Source organism: Gorilla gorilla, chromosome 15, assembly GCF_029281585.2.
Source record: "Gorilla gorilla gorilla isolate KB3781 chromosome 15, NHGRI_mGorGor1-v2.1_pri, whole genome shotgun sequence".
NCBI lineage: Eukaryota > Metazoa > Chordata > Mammalia > Primates > Hominidae > Gorilla > Gorilla gorilla.
The window spans coordinates 106844713-106872225 of NC_073239.2; the positions used below are offsets into that span (position 1 = coordinate 106844713).

Below are 27513 nucleotides of genomic sequence, written 5' to 3' on the forward strand. Positions count from 1 at the left end.
TCTATTCCCAGCATCCAGAATGGTCCCTGGTGTACAGAAGGTGCTCCAATAACCACTTTCCAGTAGATTAATAAAAATATGCCAGCCCAATTTAAAATCCTTAATCTCAAGGCTTCCAAGAATATAACAAATGTGTTCCCTATTTTATCTAATTCATATTGGGTTTACTTAAAAATGGGGGGAGGAGAGGAAAATAGAATACTTAGAATTAGATTATTAATATTTCAGATTAGATATTAGAGAGAGTTGATACCACTCAGAACACCACTGAACTAAATGCTGTTATTTAATTTACGTATTTTAATCATACTGATCTAAGCCATTCAAGACTAAAAATAAATCCTTTCACTATTTTTACTCTAGGCACTAATTTAATTATATTCTGTTACTAAAGCTATTACATTATTTTCTATCCACATTACCTTGTACTTTTCAAGCAATGATATTAGCTATCTCAATACGTCACAGGTATTCTTGTAGTATAAGAGATAGCAAGAGGTGAAACACAATGTGAACATATTACTGAATAAAATGCTTCTAAAATGTGGTTCCTTCTCTCAGCCAGAAAAAGGAGACACAACACATTAGGTCAGTCATTAGGAGGAAACAGCCCCATGAACAATGCCGCATCTGCGTTACACATGAATCTGGCTCTCCTACATGTCTAGTAGAATTTGAATAACTGTGTTTTACTGAATACACATTTAAAACAGAAAGCTACCCCTTACAAAACAAATTCAAGAAGCGTTCAAACACAATTTTGCTGGCACAGTTTCAGAATCTAACTATAGTGAGATATTTTGTCTCAGATTTAAACCTCCTCATTTTTCAAGCTAACCTGTTGTAACTAATAGGTTTTAAAATAATGAACAACCACAGAACTATAAAAAATATTCCACTTTCATAAAGCCAAAGTTCATTCTGTCTGATATGGTTTCATTTTGAAAACTGCATGCATTTGAAAAAAATTATATACTCCAGGAAGAAATGGTCATTTTCAGTGAAAGAAAATGTTACTGGGATACAGCTTTGGCACAAAAATGAAATATACACTGCTAAGCAAAGGCTGTTTTGCTATTTGACGAATAGAGAACTTGTTTCCTTATAATGGGTAAAAGAGAAGGGGGGGGGGCAATTCTGGGTGTTTGCAAATGAAGAACACAAGAATGCAAAGTTTTAAAAATAGATCTGAGAAAATATTAGCACTTTAAATCAATGTTAATTTTGGACTACGTTCAAGAAACTACAAGAGATAAAACAGAACTATGGTATCAGGGCATGTGAATAACCACAATTTATTATCTACCTTTAAGATCACTTCTTAGAAGTGCAGAACTTTGAAATGCATTAAAACTTTGGTTAAAGAAGCATCTCAAACCACATCTATCATATGTACACAATGGAACAAAAACTCAGGGGCTAATGTGGCAAAAGGCATGGCATCAGATGGATTCCTTTTTTATGTATATTTATACCCATATTTTATTAATTCTGTTCCTCTAGAGAACTCTAACACAAACATATCTGTTTTTTAAATTATTATTATACTTTAAGTTCTAGGTATATGTGCACAACGTGCAGGTTTGTTACATAGGTATACATGTGCCATGTTGGTTTGCTGCACCCATCAACTCGTCATTTACATTAGGTATTTCTCCTAATGCTATCCCTCCCCCAGCACCCTACCCCCTGACCGACCCTGGTGTGTGATGTTCCCCACCCTCTGTCCATGTGTTCTCATTGTTCAGCTCCCATCTATGAGTGAGAACATGCAGCGTTTGGTTTTCTGTCCTTGTGAGTTTGCTTAGAATGATGGTTTCCAGCTTCATCCATGTCCCTGCAAAGGACATGAACTCATCCTTTTTTATGGCTGCACAGGATTCCATGGCGTATATGTGCCATATTTTCTTAATCTAGTCTATCATTGATGGACATATGGGTTAGTTCCAAGTCTTTACTATTGTGAATAGTGCCACAATAAACATACGTGTGCATGTGTTTTTATCGTAGAATGATTTATAATCGTTTGGGTATATACCCAGTAATGGGATTGCTGGGTCAAATGGTATTTCTAGTTCTAGATCCTTGAGGAATCGCCACACTGTCTTCCACAGTGGTTGAACTAATTTACACTCCCACCAACAGTGTAAAATTGTTCCTATTTCTCCATGTCCTCTCCAGCATCTGTTGTTTCCTGACTTTTTAATGATCGCCATTCTAACTGGCGTGAGATGGTATCTCATGGTGGTTTTGATTTGCATTTCTCTGACGACCAGTGATGATGAACATTTTTGCATATGTCCGTTGGCTGCATAAATATCTTCTTTTGAGAAGTGTCTGTTCATATCCTTTGCCCACTTTTTGATGGGGTTGTTTTTTTCTTGTAAATTTCTTTAAGTTCTTTGTAGATTCTGGATATTAGCCCTTTGTCAGATGGGGAGATTGCAAAAATTTTCTCCCAGATGGGATCCTTTGTTGGGGATGGTCACCTAGACCACCCCTCAGGTTTTGAGATTTATTAGTTTTTTCTATGTTCTTTGGTCAAAGTAAGTCACAAGTCAGCTCTGATTTGAGGAGTGAAGAAATAAATTCTTCCTCCTGCTGGGAAGAGAGCCAAGTCACTTTACACAGGTGCACGCACAGGGATGGAAGGAGCTGTGACCATCTCTGCAAACAATCTACCACTGTATCCTATGAATACATGTGGTCCCTTTCTAGTGAAATGGGTCTGAATAATAAGGCTTGGAGGATTCACAGGAGATTTCTTAAGTCAATGAAGTCAATATGTGAGATATTTACTATAGTTACCATAAAAACTCCTCTCCTTACCCATGCACACGAAGCATGAAGACTTGTACTTTCTAGGTATAGAACAATGTTCCACATGTTAGGGAGAGATCTAGACCCAGCCCTAACCACCACTAAGAGAGAGACAGATCACACTGATGAAGAGTTGTACAGCAATGCTAGTCAGGTGGCATGTGCTTAGTGCAAAATGACAGGTATACAGCCTACTGTCACAAGCATTGAAAAGAAGGGATACTCATTGAGGAATGAGCTGATCAAAACGAATCTTTCAGGAGAGGACCCAGTCTCACGCTGAGGAAGGGACAGGGCTCACGGACCAGGGAACAGAGGAGAGGCCATCTCAAGAGTTATCATTTGCAAAAGGGGATGTAGAAAATGGGCACAAAGTATTTAGGTAACTAGTTCATCTGGAGAGAAGTAACAGGAAAAAGAGCCTAAAAGAAGAGGAGGAGTCAGAGAGTAGCCAGCCTTGAAGACCGAGTTATGGAGTTTGGCCTTTAGCCTGTACATTTAGTTGGGAAGCCTAGACACTAAGTGATGAGAAGAGGGCTGACAGCAGAAAGACACTGAATGAGGAAAGGGACTTGGTAATTGAATGGATTTAGAGCAAAGACGGAAAAGGAAAAATCAATGACTGCAAGAATGAAACAGAAAATCATGGTATCACTGACGAAACAGAAAGAACAACAAGGGATGAGGATGATGACTTTCACTTTAAATATGGTGAACTCAAGGTGACAACAAGCAATGTGAAACATTTTCAGCTATTTAAAGTGTGGGACTTTGGGAACATTAACCTCTCCAAGCTCAGTTTTCTTATCTGTAAAATAGAAATAGTAATACTGTACATCTCATAAGGTTATCATGAGGATTACATGAAATACTGACAATGCCTGGCACTCATTACAGCACTAAAATAAATAAATAAATAAATAAATAAATAAATAAATAAATAAAAAAAATAAAGATAACTTTCCCCATCATCATCATCCAGTTTATCATTTGACAAATAGCCCAATAACTCTTTTCTGTCACATCAATTCATGATTACCTGATATATCTGTTAATCAGGTTTGGCTTTGTTTCAATACAACTGAGATAATTTAAAATATCCTATTCTAATGGCAGTCCTTGTAAATTTCCTATAGCATTTGGGTTTGGGCGATTTAGAGCTGGAAAATGGCTTCAATTCTATGACAAATTCATTACTGCAACTCACTGAAACTAGTATGTCAGCTGACGCATCTAAATTAGAAGTGAACATTTGATGTCTACGGTTTTTCCTAAGAAATATAACCTAGTAGGTTTTAAAATGTGGTTCTTTACATTGAAAAATTGAAGACAGAAAATTGTGTGTGATTTAATGATAATTTGCAACATGCTAAAAATCCCTCTGAGATGAAAGATTTTGTTTTGTTTTGTTTGGGGAATATGAAAATAAGATTAAAGAGTATAACATTTTATGGTAATGTTGTAGCCAGGAGGGGAACATTAGCAATGGGAAAATTGAGGGAAGGAAAATCCCAAGTCAGTTTGAGAATTTAACATTATTAGTATACTGGACAGTGAAACAAGTATTTATCATGCACATAGTAGGTGCTTAATGAACTTTTGTGAAATAATGTTAAATGAAATTAATGAAACCAAATTATTTTTTCTTCTCTATTTCTTACCATTAGATCACTGTACTATTAATTACAATATTCTTTAAAGAGTGAGTAAACAAAAGGTTTAGAAAGAGAGAATCAAGGTATTTTAAAGCTAGAAGTCCTTCAGAAGTAGAAACTGAAGTCCAGGGAGGTTAACAGACATCAGTTTCCCATGACAGATGCCTACATCAGTTTCCCACGACTATGACATTCAAACTTGGAAGAACTGACCAACAGCCCCTGCACATCCTACCACCCCATGATGGAGAAGAAAGATTTACAGAGAAACTCAAGCCTGTCAATTCTGTGATTTGTTTGAGGGTCTAACAAAAGGTTGAGATGAGCAGGTGGATTCTGAGAAATGTAGACTTCAATTATTTAAGTCATAAATGTTTCCTATTACGATGATGTTTAAACAGTTCATGACAGTAAAAAATACAGATGTTTTTGGCCATTAACAGAGTCACATTTTACAGTATTGCAGTATGAGGTTTTTGATATTTTTATCAAAAGATTGTATGACCAAATTGCCAGAAATCAGGCATTTTATAAAAAGAATGTACAATTCAGCTAAAGTGTTTTCATATATCCCCAACCTTAGGGCTATGAAAAGGGTTATGGTCATAGATTATATAGCTCTATTTTTTACTATGAAAATTTATATGCTGTCTAGATCTTTATTCTATTGAAACTGAACTGGAAAGGCCCTTAAATAAAATGGTTCCTTCAAAATCTACAGACTGTAATAGATCTGATTGATAAAGAGATTCAAAATCCCTTTTTAAGGGTACACCTGTGGGGAGAGAGAAAAAGGAAAGGCAAAGATCCTCCTTTACACGGTGGCTGTATCTATTTGTGTTTCCAATGTGGAGTCAGACTGTCTGGTCCAAGCCAAATTCCAGCAGTTAATGGCATCTTAGCTAAGTCACTCAGCTGCTTTGTAGCTGTTGCCTCATCAGTAAAATGGGAACAATCACAGTAGCCACCTCATGGGGTCGTTGTGCGGATCAAATGAGTTAATGCAAGTAAAGCATTTAGAACAGGGCTTGGCACACAGTGACCACTAGATATCAGCTAGCTATTTTTATCACTCCCTCACATCTACTTACTCACTGCAATAGCCCCCCAGCTGGGCAGGATGTGATACCACTGTCATCTCTCAATTACTCACAGTGAAGAGGAGGGGTGGACCTTTCAAGATTAACACCCATTTGTCTGTTGTCAAATATTCCTGAAGTCAAAAACCTTTTATGTTCTCCCACTTTCCCTAGGGTTAAGTCTAGACACCATAATAACAACATGAATAAGCAGTGAGAGCTAGTTATGGGCCAGACACAGTGTTTGACAGGCATTCGCTTGCTTAATCCTCCAAACAACTCTGGTGTAGGTTCTCTTAATACCTGCAGTTTATAAATGAAGAAACTAAGGCACAGAGAAGTTAAGTAACTTGCCCTGGAAATCCAAACTCCGAAATGCTCCAAAATCCGAAACTTTCTGAGTACCAATATTACACCACAAGTGGAAAATTCCACACATAAGTATTTAAGACAAACTTCTTATGCACAAAACTATGAAAAATATTGTATAAAATTACCTTCAGGCTTTGTGTATAAGGTATATATGAAACTTAAATGAATTTTGTGTTTAGACTTGGGTCCCATTCTTATGTTATCTCATTATGATATGCAAATATTCCAAAATCTGAAAAAATAAAAAAATCTGAACTGTTTCTGGTCCCAAGCACTTTGGATAAGAGATACTCAACCTGGAGCTAGTTCTCCTCACCTTACCTCAATCCATCTTATCGAAGGTATTGTTCTATGTAGGTATACAATGGAGATCAATTGTGAAGTATCTAGGATACTCAACTACAAGTGGGAAAAGAGAGGGATTCCCTCAGCGGCAGGTTTGTTCTAGACTGGCTGAGCAGGAAGAGCCAACGTGTGAATGGCAATGAATTTCAGGGGTCAAAGGAGATCACTGAACTCAGGCTATATCTAAGCTGGCACCAAAATCCCAGGGGAGCCAAGATAGTAGGCAAAACAACAGACTCTCTGGGCAATGGTAAAACCTGGATCCAGTTGGTGCTCCAGATGACACATTTAGTGTAGAGTAAGAGCCAGCCCAGAGCTAGGGAAAAGACACAGTCCTGGCCTTTAAGATAGGAAGCTAGAGAAAGGGAGCTGATGTTTGAGATGAGCCCTCATGCTAATCAGAAAAATGCATGCTGGGCTGGACAAACACTGTGGAGTTAAAGAGAAGGCTGAGTTGGGAAAATGGTCCCTAGGATCAGCCCAAATAGAGGCTATTCTTGCCACATTTTAATCCATTCTCCACACTACACTAGGAGAGATCATGTAAGTCTGATCACATCGGCTGGGCATGATGACTCACCCCTGTAATCCCAGCACTTTGGGAGGCCAAGGTGGGCGGATCACCTGTGGTGAGGAGTTTGAGACCATCCTGGCCAATGTGGCAAAACCTTGTCTCTACTAAAAATACAAAAAATTAGCTGGGCGTGGTGGCATGCACCTGTAATCACAGCTACTTGGGAGGCTGAGGCAGGGAGAATCGCTTGAAGCCAGGGGGCGGACGTTGCAGTGAGCTGAGATCGTGCCATTGCACTTCAGCCTGGGCGATAGGGCAAGACTCTGTCTCAAAAAAAAAAAAAAAAAAAAAATGTCTGATCACCTCACTTCCCTACATTTCGATGGCTTCCCGGTATCCTCAGGATAAAGTCTGAACTCTTACAAGACCCTCATCACCTGGCACTGCCTATCTCTCCAGTCTCATCACTCTGCATTCATCTCTCGTTCCACCCACCCACTGAAAAAAATAGGTGTATTTGATAGTAGGCTAACTATGCGTAACAACTCTGTTATTCATGCTCTCCCGCTGACCTCTGCAGATGCACTCTGTCTAGAATATGCCCTCCCTCCTTGCCTGGCTAAGGCGAAGTCAGGCAAATGGAGACCATCCTCCAGGTCTCACGCCGGCTATCACTTCTCTGATGTCAGCCTTGGTGCCCCCTCCCCAGCCTGCAGCAAGCGTTCTTCTTCTCCATAGCACTTTGTAGTCATCTTTCAGGATTAACCATCTTGGATTCTAACCACCTACATCCTCAACTAGACTCTAAGCTCCTAAAGGGCAGAGCAGTTTCTAGCTTGTTCATTTTCATACAATCCCAGTATCTGCAATGCAGAGGATTCTAACAAATATGTGTTTCCAAAACAAAGAAAGATATAAGCCTGAGAATAAAAGAGCACAAGTAAAGATCTCTCTTACAGTGATTAGGGGACAAAGAGAAGGCAGGAGTGCATTTTGGCCACGTTAAGTGTGAGGTGAAGGCCACACATACAATCAGGGGTCTTGAGAGGATTTAAAATGTCTAGTGACCGGGTGCAGTGGCTCACGCCTGTAATCCCAGCACTTTGGGAGGCCAAGGCAGGCAGATCACTTGAGGCCAGGAGTTCGAGACCAGCCTGGCCAACATGGTGAAACCCTATCTCTACTAAAAATACAAAAATTTGCTGGGTGTGATAGCGGGCACCTGTAATCCTAGCTACTCAAGAGGTTGAGGCATGAGAATCACTCGAACCAGGAGGCGGAGACTGCAGTGAGCAGAGGCTGTGTCACTGCACTCCAGCCTGGGCAACAGAGTGAGAATCTGTCTCAAATACATACATACATACATACATACATACATACATACATACATACATACATACATAAAAATGTCTAGAGAAGGTCTAAGTTTCGTCACTGAATGTTTACTTACAAAAAAATGGGTGTCTTAGGGTGCTCATGTCACTTGGAGTGTTGCCAGCTTCACTCGGAAGACTGGAGAGTCGGATGGGTTTTTATATTGTGGGGAGAAGCAGGAAGAATGGTAGAGGAGGGAGAACAAAAAGATTCAGAAAAGTTAAGCTACTTCTATCTCTTTAGAATTAACATGAGCCTAATGATTGGAGGACAGGGTAAAAAAACAAAGAGCTAAATAAAGAGAACTGGAGACAATGTAGTATAATCTTCGGATGTACAAAGTACAAACTATAAAGTCTATTTTGTTTTAATAATTAACAAAGGTGCACCTAGTACACACACTATGGATCAGGCTTGGGGAAAACAGACAAATGAATCCAAGACTACTCATTTTGTGAGAGCTTAAAGCAAACAACTTTTAGCAGTATTTTAAAGCAAGCTAGTAAAATAAACAGAAGTGAAGTCCAAGGGATTTAAACATGAAAATTTGGGGAAAAAAGAACTTCACAAAGCAAAACAGACAAAATACAAGGCTAACCAAACAAAGGCTAAATCAAATAAATAGGCATTGCCGTGTGCCCTGGAGAACTGCCAAGGAGAGTGAATTTCAACAAAGAATGCTTCTGCCACCAGTTAGGAAAACTTCAATTCCAGAAAGGCTGAAGGAATGCTGCAGGCACTGCCGAGTGACAAGGGGGGTTTGGGGGTGGAGAGGCAGCAGGTCAGACGTTATTTCAGACTATGTAGACAAACACGAGAACCTTCCTCAAGACAAGTAAAGGCAGCCCACTCCCTCCCAACGTGCTCCGCACACAGCTCCTTGTAAGAAACAAATCCAGGTCAAAGATGAGAAATTTGCATCTTCAAGGACTGCCTGTAGCAGCCTTCTCTTCTGAATTTGCAGATAAAAAGACCCTTGTAAATACTTCTCAGCCACCATCCTAGTATCCACAGTCTTGAGATGAAACAAGTCCATGTAGCCCAAGCACAACAAAGCACCAGCAATCACTGTGTGAGCCTGGATGCTGGGAACAGAGTCCTGCGGCTTTGGGGCTAGAATTGCTGTAGATCAACCAAGTATTATTCTCTAGGTCGGAGCACAGTTCTCCATTCAGTTGTGGCCTGTAGTAGTCATGGCAATAGAAACCACCACTGCCACAGCAGCAGTCCCCACTGACAGAGCACGTGTCCTGTGCCAGGCACAGGGCTGAGCAATTTGCATGAATTATCCCTGTTAAGCCTCCTAACAACCTGTCATTATCTTAATTTTATAGCTGTTCCCTCTACAGATGGGGAAACTAAGGCAAGCTGAGATACTTTTCAAAGGTCTCACAGCTAATAAGCAATGTAGCAGGGATTTAGATCCAGACAATTGTTTTAGAACACGCTTTCTTAGCCAACAGAATGGCCAGAAGTCCACAAAAGAAGGCAGTGGCTAATCAACAAGCATTTATTCATTGTTGGTATGCTATAGACTATGAACTATGTGGGTTAAAACTGAGGTGAAATGGTTTCATTGAAAAAAGAAAAAACTAGAATTCCTTTTACTTCCACTTAAAAAAAAATATCCTGAACTTTATTGGCCTTTAAAGAGAAAAAGGATCTCTATTCTAACGTCTAGCATGTCTATCCAGCAAATATCTAGGTTGTTCAAACCGTTAAGGAGACTAACAAATCAAAACAGAAGTTGATGATACATAGCTCAGGGGCTTTTTTTTTCTTTTTTGGTTGGCATTACCCAGGCTGATTTAGATCTAAACACTGGGGGACCCTCAGGATCTGAAGTTCCTTAAGGTTTCCTGGGCTTCCTGTGCTTAGTTAGCATTGTTTTTCCTTCAAATTTCTATACTGCTCTCTCTCTATTGAAATACCTGTACATTAATATATGCTTTTTTTACATGACCTATTTTTCCAGTGGGACTGAGGGTGAAAATTACAAATGCATATTTAAAGCCATAGGAATATTTAAATTCTCCCTGTTTTTGTCATACGTTTTAGTACTTTCTATGCGCGACGAAAGATAAAAACTTGTGTGCATGATTAATTGTAATGATGAAAGAATGCTAGGCAGTTGCTTAAGAAACGGGAACAACAAAGGAATAAACTACTGCAGGCATCACCAGGACTGGAATGACACTGCTCTGTGTACTCGATTTCCATGGCAACTAGCAATGGGAAGATGAATGTTTCATAGTCACTCTGCTCTGCAGTACACGTCTATAAATCAAACTTGCATAAAGAGCACAAGATTTCTGCTGTGGGCTGTACTCAGAGCTGGTTTATTTTCCTGTTACTGTATAATTATGGAAAAGAAGCACAAAACAATGAGGTCATTTTTAGTGGGGAACAAACTCAGAAATTACTAATATACCTGCGGCATATGATGCCATTCATCTAGCAAGAAACGAGAAGCAGGCAAGGCAGGCGTGAATGAAAACGCTGCCTGCTTCTGTGGGGAACTCATTGGCTCTGGCTGAGAACTGCACATGACAGGCCTGGTGTGCCCTGCCTCCCCTCAGCTCAGCTCTGAGATGGAAGTAGGAGCACCTTAATTAACTGCCGAAGGTACGACCAAAGTTTTCATTTTGGTAACGGGGCGGACATGATACTCCATATTTAGCATGAAAGTTTATTGAGATGGGACAAGTATATATTTATCTACTGAAAATGGCTCATTGTATAGGAGTTAGGATGGAAAAATAATGTCTTGGCATGGAGACCTGAGTTTTGATCCAGGTCTATGTAAACTTGGGTGAGTCACATACGTGTGTTTGACTTCCATTTTCTTAGCTAGAAAATAAGGGAGATGGCATATGTGATTCCTAAAGTCCCAGCCACCATCCAGTTCTATGATTCCATAATCTCTAAATCTTAAAGGTCTGAATCTTTCAATCGAATCTAATCAAAGATGTTAGTTGTGCTATTCCTAAAAAAATATATACCTTACACAGTTGTATCTTAAAATTCTATACTGGGCTAAAGCTCCTAATTAACAGTGTTTTATGACTTTACCAACCACGCTGAAGGCTTCTTCTGATTTGTTCATTCTTCCAAACATGATGCTATCAAAAGCTTAATACAACTATCAGAGTTTTTCAAAGTTAAAAATTTTTTTTACAGTCTTATAACTTTTTAAAATAATATTTTTAAAAATATTTAAATTTATCTTTCTTGCTCCTCCATAGATTAGGGCTGCTTATCAATTCCTGCCAAGCAGAAAGCATCCTGCTTCTTGAGTCTGCAGCTCTCAGAAGCATCTTCAGGCTCTCTGGGAATTCATCTTTGTATGCCGGAGACCCAGCAATAATAATGTTGAGTAAAAGTTTGTGGAATAAATGGATGAATGAACTGTTGGGGACACTGTTGCTACACCTGTCAGCAACCCTGTGCTCCCTTCTCCAATCTTAAACATTTAGGCAGATTCAGATCAACATGGAAACATCCCAGGGTAGATGGGCAAATATCTGAACACCACATATAGCTAACAATATAAGTATCTCTTTTGTGAGTTCTTTACAAAATCCTTGTGGAACTTTACAACCTGGAAACATCTTCTCATTAACGCAGCATGAGGCATCATCACACCCAGGGAGGGGCTCCGGTCCTAAGGCCCTGGCTAAGAGCATGGGATGTGGTGGAGGTTCAAAAAGAACTGAGTCTGTGCTTAAACTAGAAAAGGACAGGGTGAGGAGCACTTAATCAGCACATCCGTTATCTCAGGTGATGTTTATGCCAACTCTGAGGGGAAGATGTTATTATCTCCATTTCACAAACTGGAAAAACTGAGCAGTAAAGAATCTGCATAAGTAATTAAAAGACAGTTATGAAAGGCTGGGTACAGTGGCTCACGCCTGTAATCCCAGCACTTTGGGAGGATGAAACAGGCGGATCACTTGAGGCCAGGAGTTGGAGACTAGCCTGGCCAACATAGTGAAACCCCATCTCTACTAAAAATACAAAAATTACCTGGGCATGGTGGTGCACACCTGTAGTCCCAGCTACTTGGGAAGCTTAGGTATGAGAATCGCTTGAATCTGGGAGGTAGAGGTTGCAGTGAGCCGAGATCGCACCACTGCACTCCAGCCTGGGCAACAGAGTGAGACCTTGGTCTCGAAAAAAAAAAAAAAAGAGAGAGAGACAGTTATGAAATATGTAGGAAAATTCAAAACTTGATCTCTCTGACTCCAAAGCCTGGGTTCTTTTGACTGTATCTCAGGACACATTCAAGCAACAGGCTATTGCTCCATTTGGACTTTTTCAGGGCTAAACAGTAAAGGGTTAAACAAACCTAGCCACCCCCGCCCACACACACACACACAAAAGCAATGTTCCTGCTGTCACAGGAATATATTAATGGTTAAAAAAAAAAACATAGTAATAATAACACAAGTCAATATTTTTAAAGACCTAAATTCGACAATAAATATAGCCAGGAACATCACTCTCCTTCTCTGTACACATTATTATCGTTTGCTCCTCCACTCTCCAGGCAAGCACACTAAAGGCTATTTCCAGGATGGAGTCAGATGTTACACAACTTTGCAATTTCCAGTATGTGAATATTAACATAGGCCAATGACGTTATTACAGAAGCTTACTAGAAATATATTCTGCTGGTCACCAGAGGGATTAGCTTTGCTTCCTAACCTTAGAAAATGCGATAATTTGGGCATATGTTTTCAGTACAAATTTTTCAAAAACTACGAAAAATAACGCTTATTAAGAAAGGCTCCTGGTTAACCTTCTGTTCTTTCAATCAGTTTCTTAGCAGAGTTTTTGGCACCACCAACTGGTGAAAGAGGTGTACTGCAAAGGTGCTCGGCTGTCAATCTGGTTCATTAAGAGAGGATCATGCATTTATTTCATATTTAATTTACGGTGAATCAATTTATTTTAGTCACTAAATAAAATTAGAAATGCATTTCTTTGTCAGTCAAATAAATAATAATCCATTCTGGCTTTTTCACCTGAGAAGAAAGTATGTTTTGGTTAGTAAAGGTCATCAGAGAAAACTCAATCTACCCACCAAAGTTAATTTGATTTATTCTGCCATAAACTCACACTCAAAAAGCAAACACTGAGAACTACAATGAAAATTAGGAACTAAAAGAGAGAGCAAACTAAATGGTATCAAATACTATGCTAGCCTACAGTGTTTATATAAGACATTAATTTAACCGGAAATAAAAATGATTGAGGAGGTAATTTCACATTTGTTAAAAAATTGAACTTTTCCCACCAAGATTCCTGTCTCAAAGATGGATGCTGCCATTTGACATGTGAATATATATGCTATCTAGCCATCCTTCCTGTTTAATTGAGCCACACCTAGCAATGGATACCAGTATCAAGAGAGCAGAGCCAAGCCCTTAAGGCACAACTCCGATCTCTGCACAGTGAATCATGAAAATAAATACCCCTGAAGAACAGTCTAATTTTTCCTCCCAAAACAATTTGTGTTTTCTAGGGAGAATGGCTCAGAAAAAAAAAAAAAGAAAAAAAGAAAAAACCCCAATAAATTTGTGGATACAAGTTGTCTATGAGAAGTACATCTAGCTACTTGTGATGATAAATTTGTAACCCACAGAATAAATGGCACCAACTCTATGACAAAACTGGTCATTGAAGAAACTTCTTTACTAGACAATGTGAAAGAGACAGAAAAAAGGAAAGAACCATCCAAAGAATCAAATTTGACTCTGATGGCAGGGTTTGGTTAAAAGCCATCTGACAGAGTTTAAAACTACTGTGACAATTTTGTGATAATAGCAGTTTAAATCGCTATACAAATGTGTACTCAATTCATATTTGTTAAAGCCTCCAAGTCTAAATCTGCAATTGAAAGCCTAGTAAAGACCATTTGAAATAGGCCCAGAAAAAAGTAACGGCCAGCAGCTGCTCTATCCAATTCAACACATAATTTGAACATGTAAACTTTGATCAGATTAATTCTATTCCTTCGCTCATTTCATTCATTTATTTGTTCATGTATTCGTCAAATACTCTCTCCTGCAAACAGAGTTAAATTTTTACAAGGAGAGAACAAGAGTGAGACCCTCCTGACCCTTCGTCTCCTTGGACAAGAGTCTTGATATTCCACGGCAAGGATTTCTAATTGAAGTCATGACTGGATTATGAGGAATCCTAACAATAAGACTTGGGTTAAGAAAAGCATTTCTAAACTTTTATTTGTTTCTTATATCCTTTAACATGACTCATGTCATGAGTCTCACTAAGTCTGTGTAGACATTTTTTGAGGTATGACTGACAAAAAATTGTCTATATTTAAGGTATACAAGATGACGTTTTTATAAAAGTATACTTTGCGTAATGACTCACAGTCAAGCTAATTAGCATATCCATCACCTGACATGCTTCGTGTGTGTGTGTGTGCGTGTGTGTGTGTGTGTGTGTGTGTGTGTATGTGTGTTGAAAACACTTAAGATCTGCTCCCTTGGCAAATCTGAAGTACACAACACATTAACTATAGTTACCATGCTGTACACTAGATCACTAGAATTCATTCACCTTGTAACTAAAATTTTGTATCCTCTGACCGACATCTCCCCATCTTCCCCACTTCCCAGCCCCTGGCAACTACCATTCCACTCTTTTTCTCCAAGTTTGACTAGTTTAGATTTCACATATAAGTAATATCATGCAATATTTGTCTTTCTGTGTCTGGCTTCTTTCACTTAGCATAATGTCCCCAGATTCCTCCATGCTGTTGCAAATGGCAGGATTTCCTTCTTTTTTAAGGCTGAATAATATTCTGCTGTACACACATACCACAATTTCTTTATCCATTCATCCAATGGTGGGCACTTACGTTGTTTCCATATCTCGGCTATTGTGAATAATGCTGCAATTAACATGGGAGTGCAGACATTTTATTCTACCTGTAAATTCAGTCTACTCCATCATCATTACTAAGCAGTGGCATTTCTAAACAAGAAAATAACATTTTGAGGTTATGAAAACACTTGACCATTAACAAGTACCAGCAACATGATTATAATAAAAAATTCTGATTGCCCTAGGGGCTCGGTTCTGTGACTTCTTTGACCAAAAAAATAATAATAATTGCGAATTAGTTCAGTTTGGTTTGAATTGAGCAATAAAGGACTCTCAGCTTTAACTGTAAAATGGATAGAAATGCCGTTGATGTGGAGAGTCACTGTAAGGACTAAGTAAGGCAACACGTAGTTGGTAATCAATGAACGGGAAGCACTGTGACTGCAGTGGACGATACAGTGCAATGAAAGCTGGGGAAGAGCGAGAATCGAGGACTGGCTCTCCAGGCAGAGTGTGAATGCTGTGAGAAGCTGGCAACAATGAACCCTGAGAAAAAGGACAGGGGGCAACTGGAGGTACTTAGTTGGGGACAGCAGCTTTCTAGGATGGATATGAGTATATCTTCAGGCAGGGATAGGCATTATAAACAGAAGTGGGAATGGCTGATGGAGAAATGTCTTAGATCAAAAAAAGGGGAAGAGAGAAGACCAGAACAAAAGAGAGGAATTAGGAAAAAAAGAAGAGACCCCTTTTCCTTAGAAATAAAATTAAAGGAAGGCTGGGCGTGGTGGCTCACGCCTGTAATCCCAACACTTTAGGAGGCCGAGGCAGGTGGATCACCTGAGGTCATGAGTTCCAGACCAGCCTGACCAACATGGTGAAACCCCGTCTCTACTAAAAATACAAAAATTAGCCGGGCATGGTAGCACATGTCTGTAATCCCAGCTACTTGGGAGGCTGAGGCAGGAGAATCGCTTGAACCCAGGAGGTGGAGGTTGCAGTGAGCCGAGATCACACCACTGCACTCCAGCCTGGGTGACAGAGTGAGACTCCATCTCAAAAAAAAAAAAAAAAAAAGAAGAAGAAAGAAAATTAAAGGAATACAGAAAAGAGATGAAGAGAAGGCAGTAAACCCAGGAAGAGGCCATGATCCTCTCCATGAAGAAAAAGGCAAGATCACCTGCAAAGCACAGTAGTGGGAAAGGTGTGGTACAACCATCACAGAGAATACATCCTTACAGAGAGAGCGAGAGATTTGATCTATATGACAACTCTAATGAGCTGGCTTGGGGTATTGTACTGAGAAGAACTCTGAGTTCTGCAGAAGAGGGCAGCCACAGGTACAGGAGGGGTCAGTGGCAGGCATGTCAACTACTTGCCATCCCTATAACAGGGAACTGAAGCCAGCTGAGTTACATTTCTCCTGGATAGCAATAGGGGTATTGTCTGACCTGAGTGACAGGCATACCAGATCTCTGCATGAAATGGAAGGCATTCTGGAATGACATAGGACCAGGGTGGGGGAACTGAGTACAGAAGACAGATTCTGGTAGCCCATACACTTTGGTCACGTAGAGATCAGTTTCTGCCTGTACTGTGACATGGTCCCATTCTGGGATCAAGGCCGGCACCAGGGGATCTAAGCAAGAGGATCCAGGAAGGTGGATAGCAGAGTTTAGAGATTTCTCAGACATCACACTTGATGAGAGAGAGAGAGAGAGAGAGAGAGAGAGAGAGAGAAACACTAATTCACTGTGGAATGTATGATGGGGAGGCAGACACATTAAAGAAAGAAGGCAAGTGGTAAGTAAGCTTCAGATCTCAGATCGTCCAAGAGCAGGTCCAAGCACCTGAGCCCACTTAACAGTGCAGGCCCTGCAGTATGGGTCAGAACAAAGGGCGGGGGCCTTGGACAGAGGCCTAAGTGAAGATAAGGAGGAAAAAGTGGTGTCAACATTGATTCTTGGGCTTAATGGTAGCTAAGGAGACTAGAGGTGTGGCATGTGGAGGACATGGCACTGGGAGAAAGGAGGAGGGTTGGGAATAATGTCAAGAGTCCAGGACCCATGTCTAGCCACCGGTAACCAGTCCTGGGATTTTAAGATTCTAAAAACTCCATGAGTGGGAGGCAGGTAGAAGTGAGTGATAAACAGGCAGAGTAGGGGTGAGAGTAAAGGGTATTAGTATTAGTACTTGTTCTGCCTTTCCCGGGGCTGGCTTAGGAAATGGGTGAGCCAGTCTACCAAAGGAGCCATCATCAGTAGCTTCAAGGGCTGGGGTAGGCAGAGGCAAGAGCAAGTGCAGGAACTACGAGGCTTCACAGTAAGTCTGTAGTGGATTTAACCACTGCTTTGCCCTGATTTTCTCCAGCAGCAGGTTGCAACCAAGGAGAGAAGAAGAGCAGATAATGTGGCCCAGCTGGAATTTATAAAACACAATGCTAAACTCACAGTAACTGATTAAAGACTCTTCCAAGTGAATCAAAGTATAATCCTCCCTTATGAAGAGAAAGTCATGAATTTCGTTTAGCACTCCCACTCCAGTTAAAATTATGATAAAACTCCTTTCAGCAATTTTCAATATATTTGGTTTTTATAATTTATTTGGCAAATCCTTTGGTCTTGTGATATAATTCCATAGGCAAGACGCGTAACACAGGGGTTCCTATCAGAGCAATCTGAACTGGAATGCCTTCTACAGTTTAATGGATATAAATGTTGCATCAGCTTCCTTTTGTATATTTTTTCAAATGAAATCTCAAGTATAACAATCCAAACCAAACCACTTCATAGGAACAGGGAAAAGCCATATAATCATGCAACCAGGACATCAAGAATGCTCTTAGGGCAGAGTGAATAGGCCTTGCTTCCTGGTGTTTATGCTAGGCAATGGAGGGACACAAAAGCATGCTTCCTACCTTCAGGGTCTCTAACGCTGTTAAAAGAAGTGAGAAAGGAATATGACAGTGATTAAGAGCATAAGCTGGAAAGGCAGCCTCCTTCGGTTTGAATCTTGGTTCCATCAGTCACCAGCTGGTGACCTTGAGCAAGTCTTTAGACCTCTCTGAGCTTTTTCCTCATGTGTAAAATGGGGACAGACAGAGCCCAACCCAAGATGTTCCTGTGAGGATCCGTTCAGCACAGTGCCTGGCACATGGAAAACACTCAGTAAATATTAGTTGCCAGTGGCGTTGCGGTTGCTACCATTAAATATGTCAATATGGCAAGTGTTATAGGAGTTCTACAGAAGAGGAAAGATATTTTATGGGCTGGAGTGATAAAGAAAGGCTACATAGGGCCGGGCGTGGTGGCTCGCACCTGTGATCCCAGCACTCCGGGAGTCCGAGGAGGGTGGATCACTTGAGGTCAGGGGTTTGAGACCGGCCTGGCCAACATGGTGAAACCCCATCTCTACTATAAATACAAAAATTAGCTGGGCATAGTGGTGGGCGCCTGTAATCCCAGCTACTTGGGAGGCTGAGGCAGGAGAATCACTTGAACCTGGGAGGCAGAGGTTGCAGTGAGCCGAGATCGCGCCACTGAACTCCAGTCTAGGTGACAAAGTGAGACTCTGTCTTAAAAAAAAAAAAAAAAGAAAAGAAAAGAAAGAAAGAAAAGAAAGGCTACATAGAAGAATGTTCAGCTAAGGAATGGATACCATTCAGATATGCGGATGGGGAAGTGGGAGGAAGAGGAAAGAGAGCAGTGAACCTGCCATGAACAAAAATGCTAGGAGAGAAATGAGACAGTATATGGCAAGAAGACCAGAAAGGCGGAGTAGGATGAAATACTGGGGGACATGCAAAAAAGGCACAGCCGTTTCTGTCTATAGGGCCTTGTACGTTTCTGTCTGTAGGGGCCTTGTATGTCAGGCTAAGGAATCTAGACATTATTTGGTAGGGAATAAAAAGCTATTGAAGTTAGGAAGTAACATAAATAGAGATGATAATTTACTCAAATTATCCAAAATTTAACTGGGGTAGGCCAGTGATTTTCAAACTTTAATGTGCATATGAATCACCTAGGAATATTAAACATGTCTGGCTCAGTACCTTTGGAGTGAGGCCTGAGATTAGGCGTTGCTAATAAGCTCCCTGATGCTGATGCCACTGGTCTTTGGAGAACTCTTTGAAGGTCAAGGATGCATCTATTCGAGGTAGCCTGATGGAGGAGAACGATGGGGTAGGAGGTAGGCAGACAAGATGGCCAGACATAAGGCAACAAACTCATAGGTTGCTGTCATCGATAAAAATGTAGTACTGGAAATCTTTGGTCTTGATTTTAGTCTATATATAAGGTGGACAATCAAAACTTTGATGTAATTCTTAATTCCTGGCCTACTTTGTCATGGCATTTTAAAACAATTGTTAAGTATCTCATAAAATGTGTATTTTATTAAATACAGATTTCTCTTATTTTATAAATATGACATTCAATATTACCAAAATTCCACCTAGAAGTTAGCTATCTACTACAAAAGAAAAACATGAGAAATTGATTCCTTTTTCTATAAAGGAAATGGCATGAATACATTCATGATGTGTGGCTATTAATAACTTCAAGGATGACTGAAAGGGTTAGCAACATTTGGTCATAGAAAGAAACCATGGCAGCAGTTTCCTACGTGACAGCTGAATTAAAAGAAAAATATCCCTCATGCTATTACAGCAAGAACAGCATATTCAGCCATATATGTAGATGAGGAATTGGATACATCGGCCACAACACTTGCTATAGTGACATCCCAAAAACTCAACCCAGGGTTGGGTAGCTGTCAAACCCAGTAATTTCCTCTTGAGAACAGTCTTTGTCACACTGACAGACCACATCTATATTCATGCTGTGGTGGATTCTGAATAATATCTGTGGTACGCAGGGAAAATAAAGGAGACGGCCATGCCATTCTCCATGATAGATGACGCCACCAGTGAATTTCAGAGCTGGAGAAGCCTGCCAGATTGTATAACACAACACCCTTTTTTCTCAGATGACAGTGCAGTCCAGAGAGGTTCACTGATTTGTGGAAAAATGGGTCAGAGGCAGAGCTGGGCCTAGAACTCATCCTGGGGCTTGACTGGACTCCTGACCTTAACATGGTGCCAGTGTGGTATTTAAAGAGTAAAACAAATAATAGTAATAAAAAGCCTGTGTTTTTTTTTCCAATGAAATAAGCCATTCATTTACATAAGATGAAGTCATCTATTCAAGACCTACAAGACTGTGCTAGGGGTGTGGGGAGTGTGATGATGAATACCCTACTATGCCTTCTCACGTTTCGCTTCCATTCTGACACTGGAAATAACACATGGGTACAAATAACTATGAAAAAGCATGAAGAAGAAAGATATTTATGAAAGATTAGGAGTTTAAAGCAGAAGGTGAAGACAATTTCCTTTCTGGGGGTTGCAAGGTGGCAGGGTAGGGCCGGCTTTCAAGATAAGAAATATCTTAACAGCTGGGCCTTGAAGGATGAATCGAATTTGTATCCGGATGGGTTTAACATAAGAGAGGACTTCAAAATCTGAGCTTCCTAAATGTGAAGAGACTAAATATTCCTTCCAATATAATAATATATCCTTCATAAGTTAGCTTAAATGAAGAAACCAAAATAACATAATCTATTTGAAAATCTATGTAACAAAGTCATCTTCTCTACTTGTTTCCTGGTCCAGTTTCTGAGTTTCAATTCCTCCGTTTCTAAAGTTCATACTGGTAAAAAAAGACAATCAAAATCAATTAAGAACCCTCTGAAAAATTGGTATTTTCTTAAAATGACTAGAATATAATTATTTCTATAGCTGAATTTTTAAAGTACAGTTTTATTCAATATATCACATGTGAAAGTCCCTACAAGTCCCTCAGAGAGGAAATTCTGAGGTCAGCTTGAAAAGCTTACACACATTCATACTCCCCATCTTATAAGCATGTGCAACAGGACAATCAGAAAAGGGAATCTCTGACAATATAATTTTGAAACAAAACCATTGAAATAAAAACTAAAGCATTTCCATTCCAGAGAAGACACAAAATTTCATGGAATAAAAATTGGGACCTCAAGAAGTCTACTTCTTCGGTCATGCCATTCATATAGAAGGTATAGCTGATGACTGTTATCTATGTATGGCTACAAAGAATGAAATATGATTTCTAGGTGTTTTTATGGATGTTTCTATACCCGGAAGCAGGCAGATACTCAAAGACCAATAGTCATAGTCACTAAACTAGGTACTCATTTTAATAACTGTGATCTTACTGAAGTTGCATGATCATACACAGAATCATTCTGAAGCACAAAATAATGACTGGAAATTTTCTCTTGTTAGAGATGGACCAGGAAAATGATACTCAACAAGTTGCCTGCTGGCAGAAAGGAATTATGGGAAGCTAAAAATTACAGTGAGAAATAACATTTCAAAAGAGACGCAAATGACTTGAAAAAGTAAATGCTCTCTGAAATCACTTTCCTTTAGGCCCTCAGCTCTGTAAGACTCTTCCAATCAGCATAACAGAAGAGCCTATTAGTTTGTTTTACCCAAGCTGGTGACAGTCCTTACCCCTATAATGGCTGTGATATAACATCTATATAATTTCTCTGCCAAGGGAATATCCATCACTCCCTTTTACAATTGCATTCCTAAGCCCCAGCCCCCACTAATACTCTGATTTTGAAAATATCTTATTCAACAAGCAATGACATTCTCATTTTCACCCAATTTCTAATATTCAAAAAAGGAGAGTTAGATGTCCTATGTCCTTTGACCTTCCATTGTGTAATATGAAGAAAGGGATTCTTACACCAAAAATATCAGGATATAACTTTAAACGTCTCCAGTCATGATGGGAGCATTTGGTGCCTCGATATTGCCACTTTACATCATCATGTGGCAATCTGCCTGTGCACTCAGGATCTTGGATGCTGGGTCAGGGCATGGACCTTATGCACATTCACATTTCATCTCATGACTGGGAAGCAAAAGCAGCTTCCCAGAGCTTTTTGCCAACTGACAGGTGGTGGGAATGTACAAATAGCAGTGCTTACAATGAGATGGAGAAGGTTCCTAGGCATGGAGAAGTAAACATATCCATGCAGAGAAAAATGCCAGCCAGAAATACCACAGGGTGTTGATGGCGGGCAAAGTCAAGAAAGAACATTAAGTCAGCTTCCTGATGACAGCCGAAGCTAAATCATGCACTGAAAATGCCTCCGAAATAAAGCAAAAAGAGACCACCAGAGATTAATTCATGAAAATCACATGTAGACAGAGGAAAATGGAAAGCAAAGCCACATGTGGCTATGAAGCTCCTGACTGCATTTTAAAGGACTCTTTCCTAGTTTATGAGAAATAAATTAAACCACGAAGAAAACAGAATTTTACTGTCACAGGGTATTTGGAATAAGTGGCAATGGACCAACGATTATTTATTAACTGCAGTGCAAAAGGCAACATGCCAAGGACAGTTGGCGATTACAGATATAAGTCCATAAACTCAAAGAACTTGTACTAATTTATGGGGATAATCATAAACTCTGTGTTTTCATTTATCAAGTAAGTGAATGAAAAAATACATAACAATAAATGCTATCAGCATTTAAGGAAAGAAGACTGTACAATGCAGAGAAAGAAAGGCTTTATTGAGGAGGACCTTTAAAGATGGTTTAAACCTGGACAGGTAAGAGTAGGGAAAGGCACTGCAAACAGAATGAAGTATAAATGCACATCACATAATCAAAGGAACAACTACCACGCCAAGGGAAACACAGGAATTTGGGACTGATGAAAGATGAGTTTGAAAAGGGGACCAGATGTTGGAAAAGAGACCAGATGTTGGAAAGCCAGGTTAAAGAGTTTTAACTTTACCCCTTAGAGTCACTGAAGATTTCTGAACATGAAAAACAAGATAGCGCTACAAAATTTTCAGTCAGTTTTATTAGTGTTAAAGAGGAAAGATGTTTCTTACTTAACTTTTAATTGCTCAAAACACCCTATTATCTAATATTAATTCTATAGTACAAACAGCTCTTATGTCTCTTGAACTTCTGCCATTTTTAGTGGGTAGAAATTCTGACTAAAAATGAAACATCATCTTTGATACAGTACACAAACACACAAATTGTGACTACCAGCTCTAAGAGGAATACAAAGTTATGTTTCTTTCTTTTTTTTTTTTTTTTTTTTTTTTGAGACGGAGTCTTGCTCTGTCACCCAGGCTGGAGTACAATCGCGCAGTCTGGGCTCACTGCAACCTCCGCCTCCCGGGTTCAAGCGATTCTCCTGCCTCAGCCTCCCGGGTAGCTGGGTCTACAGGCACGTGCCACCACACCCAGCTAATTTTTGTATTTTCAGTAGAGACAAGTTTTTTCTTGAGACAGAGTCTTGCTCCGTCGCCCAGGTTGGAGCGCAGTGGCGTGATCTCGGCTCACTGCAAACCCCGCCTCCAAAGTTCAAGCGATTCTTGTGCCTCAGCCTCCTGAGTAGCTGGGATTACAGGTGTGCAACACCATGCTGGGCTAATTTTTTTTATTTTTAGTACAGACGGGGTTTCACCATGTTGGCCAGGCTGGTCTCAAGTGACCCACTCGTCTCGGCCTCCCAAAGTGTTGGATTACAGGCATGAGCCACCGCACCCACCCGAAAGTTTTAAGTTTCAAACACTGAAAAAAGTCTCAAATTTTGAAATCCAAGTATTAAAGATTTTATAATATCTTTAGGCATAACAAATGAGTAGCAATTTTGAATTCTGTATATGAGATATCCCTTGGTTTATGAAAGTAATTTGTTCCTCACAACTTTTCTCTTGGTAGAAAACTTGCTTTCATTAATTTATGTGGAAAAAGTTATAATTAGTTTCCCCCAAGCAATCACTCATTTAAAAATAAAATCTGAAAAATCACTGTTTCCCCTAATAAAACAAAGACCTCTATAAAACAAGAGCTGAAAGTAGATAGGGGAGCTACTACAAAATAACAAGATACAGCAAAATAACAAAAGGATATGAGACATCAGCAGATATAGCTCAAGAAAGAAATGTAAGAGAAAAGTAAAACCAAAACAGAAAAAGAAAAATGCCAAATTGGATGCAGCACAAAGGAGAATAGATATTGTTGAAAATACACGAAGAGACATGGTAATATACTAAGAGCAAAGCAAGCAATTAAAATAAAAATTAGCAAAAAACTTAAAAGGACTTCCAAAATAGGCATAACCAATGTTCTCAAAGAAAAAGAATGTGACTCAAAAATGTTAGCATTCAATCCATTACATATTTTTATTCAAATACGATGACCCAGATAAGCATTTTTGAACATGAAAGACAGTGGGGAATATAATTCTTATGACCCCTACTTGAGGATAAACTTCAGCTAAGCAGAAACCATAGCAAAAGGCCTGGAGGTGAGCTTTGAATTCATTCAACTGTAGAGCTATGACTAAAACAAAACAGGAGATTATGATTGCATAACAGAATGTCAACGTTATGAACCCTAATAATATGTTTTCTAAAAAAACACATTGCTTTCATTAATGATAAAATCACTAAAGTAAACATCACCAGAATACCTAGGCAACAATTCACAAACCTTACAAAATTATTTTACATTTAGTTCTCAAACACTTTCAGAATTAATGAATGATACACCAGTGTTCTACTAAATTATAAAGTGAAATGATTCCTTGATGCCTATGTCCAAGTCTCTTTCTTTGGATCGTTTTTGTTGTTTGGTTGGTTGAATTGCTGTTGTTTGGTTTGTAAAATTAAAGTGTAATACAGGCAAGTACTTCCGAAAGAGCCTACTCTTGATTTCTAGAAATTTCTTTGGGAAGAATCTGGCAGTCACTGAATTGAAGACTATAAAAACTTATTCAGTCATTCAAGCCACAGAGGAACCCGGCCTAATTAGAATTCTCCCTCTCTAGCTGCCTTCTCCTAGTGCTTTTCAGAGATCAGCTTTTTTTCTGGACCTGTGTAGTGAATTGTAGACCTGGGTAAAGAAACCCATACATGCTGGTCAATTAAGTGAAAAGCTACTCAAGCATCTCAAAAAGTGAACGTCTAACCTTGGAAACATTAAATAATTTTGCATCGCTAACAGCCTCAGCAGCTGATTTTTTTATTATTGAAAATTGTTTGCATGACTGAAATAAGGATATGTGTGATATGTTAGACATCTCTGTTTCTTTGGCCTACTTCAATTTACACAAACAGGAAATATTTTTCCAGTTCACAACTTCCTTTAATATGTGTTATTCTTTTTTTTTTTTTTTGAGACGGAGTCTCGCTCTTGTTGCCCAGGCTGAAGTGCAGTGGCACGATCTCGGCTCACTACAACTTCGACCTCCCGGGTTCAAGCGATTCTACTGCCTCAGCCTCCTGAGTAGCTGGGATTACAGGCGCCCACCACCACGTCCGGCTAATTCTTGTACTTTTTAGTATAGATGGAGTTTCGCCATGTTGGCCAGGCTGGTCTGGAACTCCTGACTTCAGGTGATCCGCCCGCCTCGGCCTCCCAAAGTGCTGGGATTACAGGTGCAAGCCACCATGCCTGACCGTGTTATGCATTATTTAGTCTAATTTTGGGATTGTGATATTATAAAAATACAATTGAGAGTTTAAAAAGCCCATATTCAGTCAACAAAGTATCTTCTTTGGCTGTATGTTACAGTGGTTTCCAAACTGTTTTGGTCTCACAACCCTAGGAAGTACAAGATTTGTGGGCATATACTCCACAACATGAATATACTTATTTATAGAGGAGCACATATGTTATTATATTAATATACTATGTACATGGTTAAAGTATAGAAATTTCTAAAGAATTAAAGATAAAAATATTTTATTAATGGCAAATAACTTTCTGATGTCTCTAGAAATTATTAATACTTAACCAGAACAATGTACATTAATATACTCTATTATTTCTGAAAATCTTGGCTTAATATTTTATAAGTGAGCAATTTAAAATTCAATTTGTTTTGATACTTGGTTTTAATGGATAGTATAGGTACCTCATGAAAATACATAGATCTAAATGGGAAAAGCTCATCATGCCACTGACTCCATCCTCTGATAATGCAAACGTTTAGGAATTTGAAAATTTGTTTTGTTTTCTTAAATTATTATTTTGCTGTTAATGCCAACTAAAATTCAGCTAGTAAAGTCCATCTTTCCTGATATCTTGCTATTGAATTATATATATAATTATGTATGTTTATATATGTTAATCATATATACAATTATTAATATATAATTCTGTTGTATATAACTAATTATATTAATTATATAATTATATATTGCATATATAATTAAATAAATGCAATAATTATATATTATAGATTACATATATAAATAATTATATATTATAGATTACATATATAATTAAATAATTATATATTACATATTACATATGCTTAAACATCTACAATTATATATTACATATATACAATTATATACATTAATATATATAATTCCAATCATAATTATATATTACATATATAGTTCAATATATAATTATATATATAATTCAATAGCTTTAATACATTTTCAAGATATACTCTAACCTATGGAAAGATGGACATATAAATATATATATATATATATATATACATATATATATATATATACATATTTTTTTTTAAGAGATAGGGTCTTGCTCTGTTGCCCAGGCTGGGGTGCAGGGGTGCAACCTTGGCTCACTGCAGCCTCGAACTTCTGGGCTCAAGAGATCCTCCCATCTCAGCCTCCCAAATAGCTAGCAGCTAGGACTACAGGTATATGCCACCATACCTGGCTAATTTTTGTATTTTGTGTAGAGACAGGGTCTATGTTGCCCAGGTTGGTCCTGAACTCTTGGCCTCAAGCAGTCCTCCTGCCTTGGCCTCCTAAAGTGCTAGGATGACAGGCATGAACCACCACACCAGGCCGAATTTCTGTTTTTAATAATTGTGTGCTAAAATCGCCACAACTTTACAGATTTTTGAGACAGAGTCTCACTCTGTCACCCAGGCTAGAGTGCAGTGGTGTGATCTCAGCTCACTGCAACCTCCGCATCCCAGGTTCAAGTGATTCTCCTGCTTCAGCTTCCCGAGTAGCTGGGACTACAGCGCATGCCACCATGCCCAGCTAATTTTTGTCTTTTTAGTAGACATGGGGTTTCGCCATGTTGGCGAGGCTGGTCTCGAATTCCTGACTTCAGGTGATCCACCCGCCTCGGCCTCCCAAAGTGTGGGGATTACAGATATGAGCCACCATGCCCGGCCAGGACATTCCATTTTAAACATACCAAACATGCAGATATGAATTTTAATAGGTGACATTATGTTTTAAAATAAAATAACATTTTCAAACATCTATTTCAAAAATGTTCTCCCTGTAGCATAGCTTTTCTTCTAAGAAGGTGTTACTTTCTCATTCATCGTTAAAACATTGCCTGTATCTTGAATGGCTATATTTAAATACATTTTTCAAAAATCTCTATAACGTAGTATCTACTAAAACCATTTAAC

The 27513-nt window shown here is 39.1% G+C and overlaps 1 protein-coding gene across 7 annotated transcripts in view; it reads right to left on the reverse strand.

The window, feature by feature from the left end:
* Window positions 1–27513, reverse strand: part of EFCAB11 (EF-hand calcium binding domain 11) — a 157413-nt gene that overhangs the window by 105160 nt on the left and 24740 nt on the right. For 2 of the 7 annotated variants that reach the window (XR_010130812.1, XR_002002603.3), the window contains exon 7: window positions 24277–24440. The exons of 4 other annotated variants lie outside the window; for them this stretch is intronic. Coding sequence is in view for 1 of the 3 variants with exons in the window: in XM_019009503.3 (XP_018865048.1) it covers window positions 24419–24440 (22 nt within the window). In the remaining 2 variants the exon portion in view is untranslated. Of the gene's footprint in view, window positions 1–24276; window positions 24441–27513 lie in introns of those variants that run through there. One more of the 7 variants, XM_019009503.3, reaches the window with a different exon arrangement.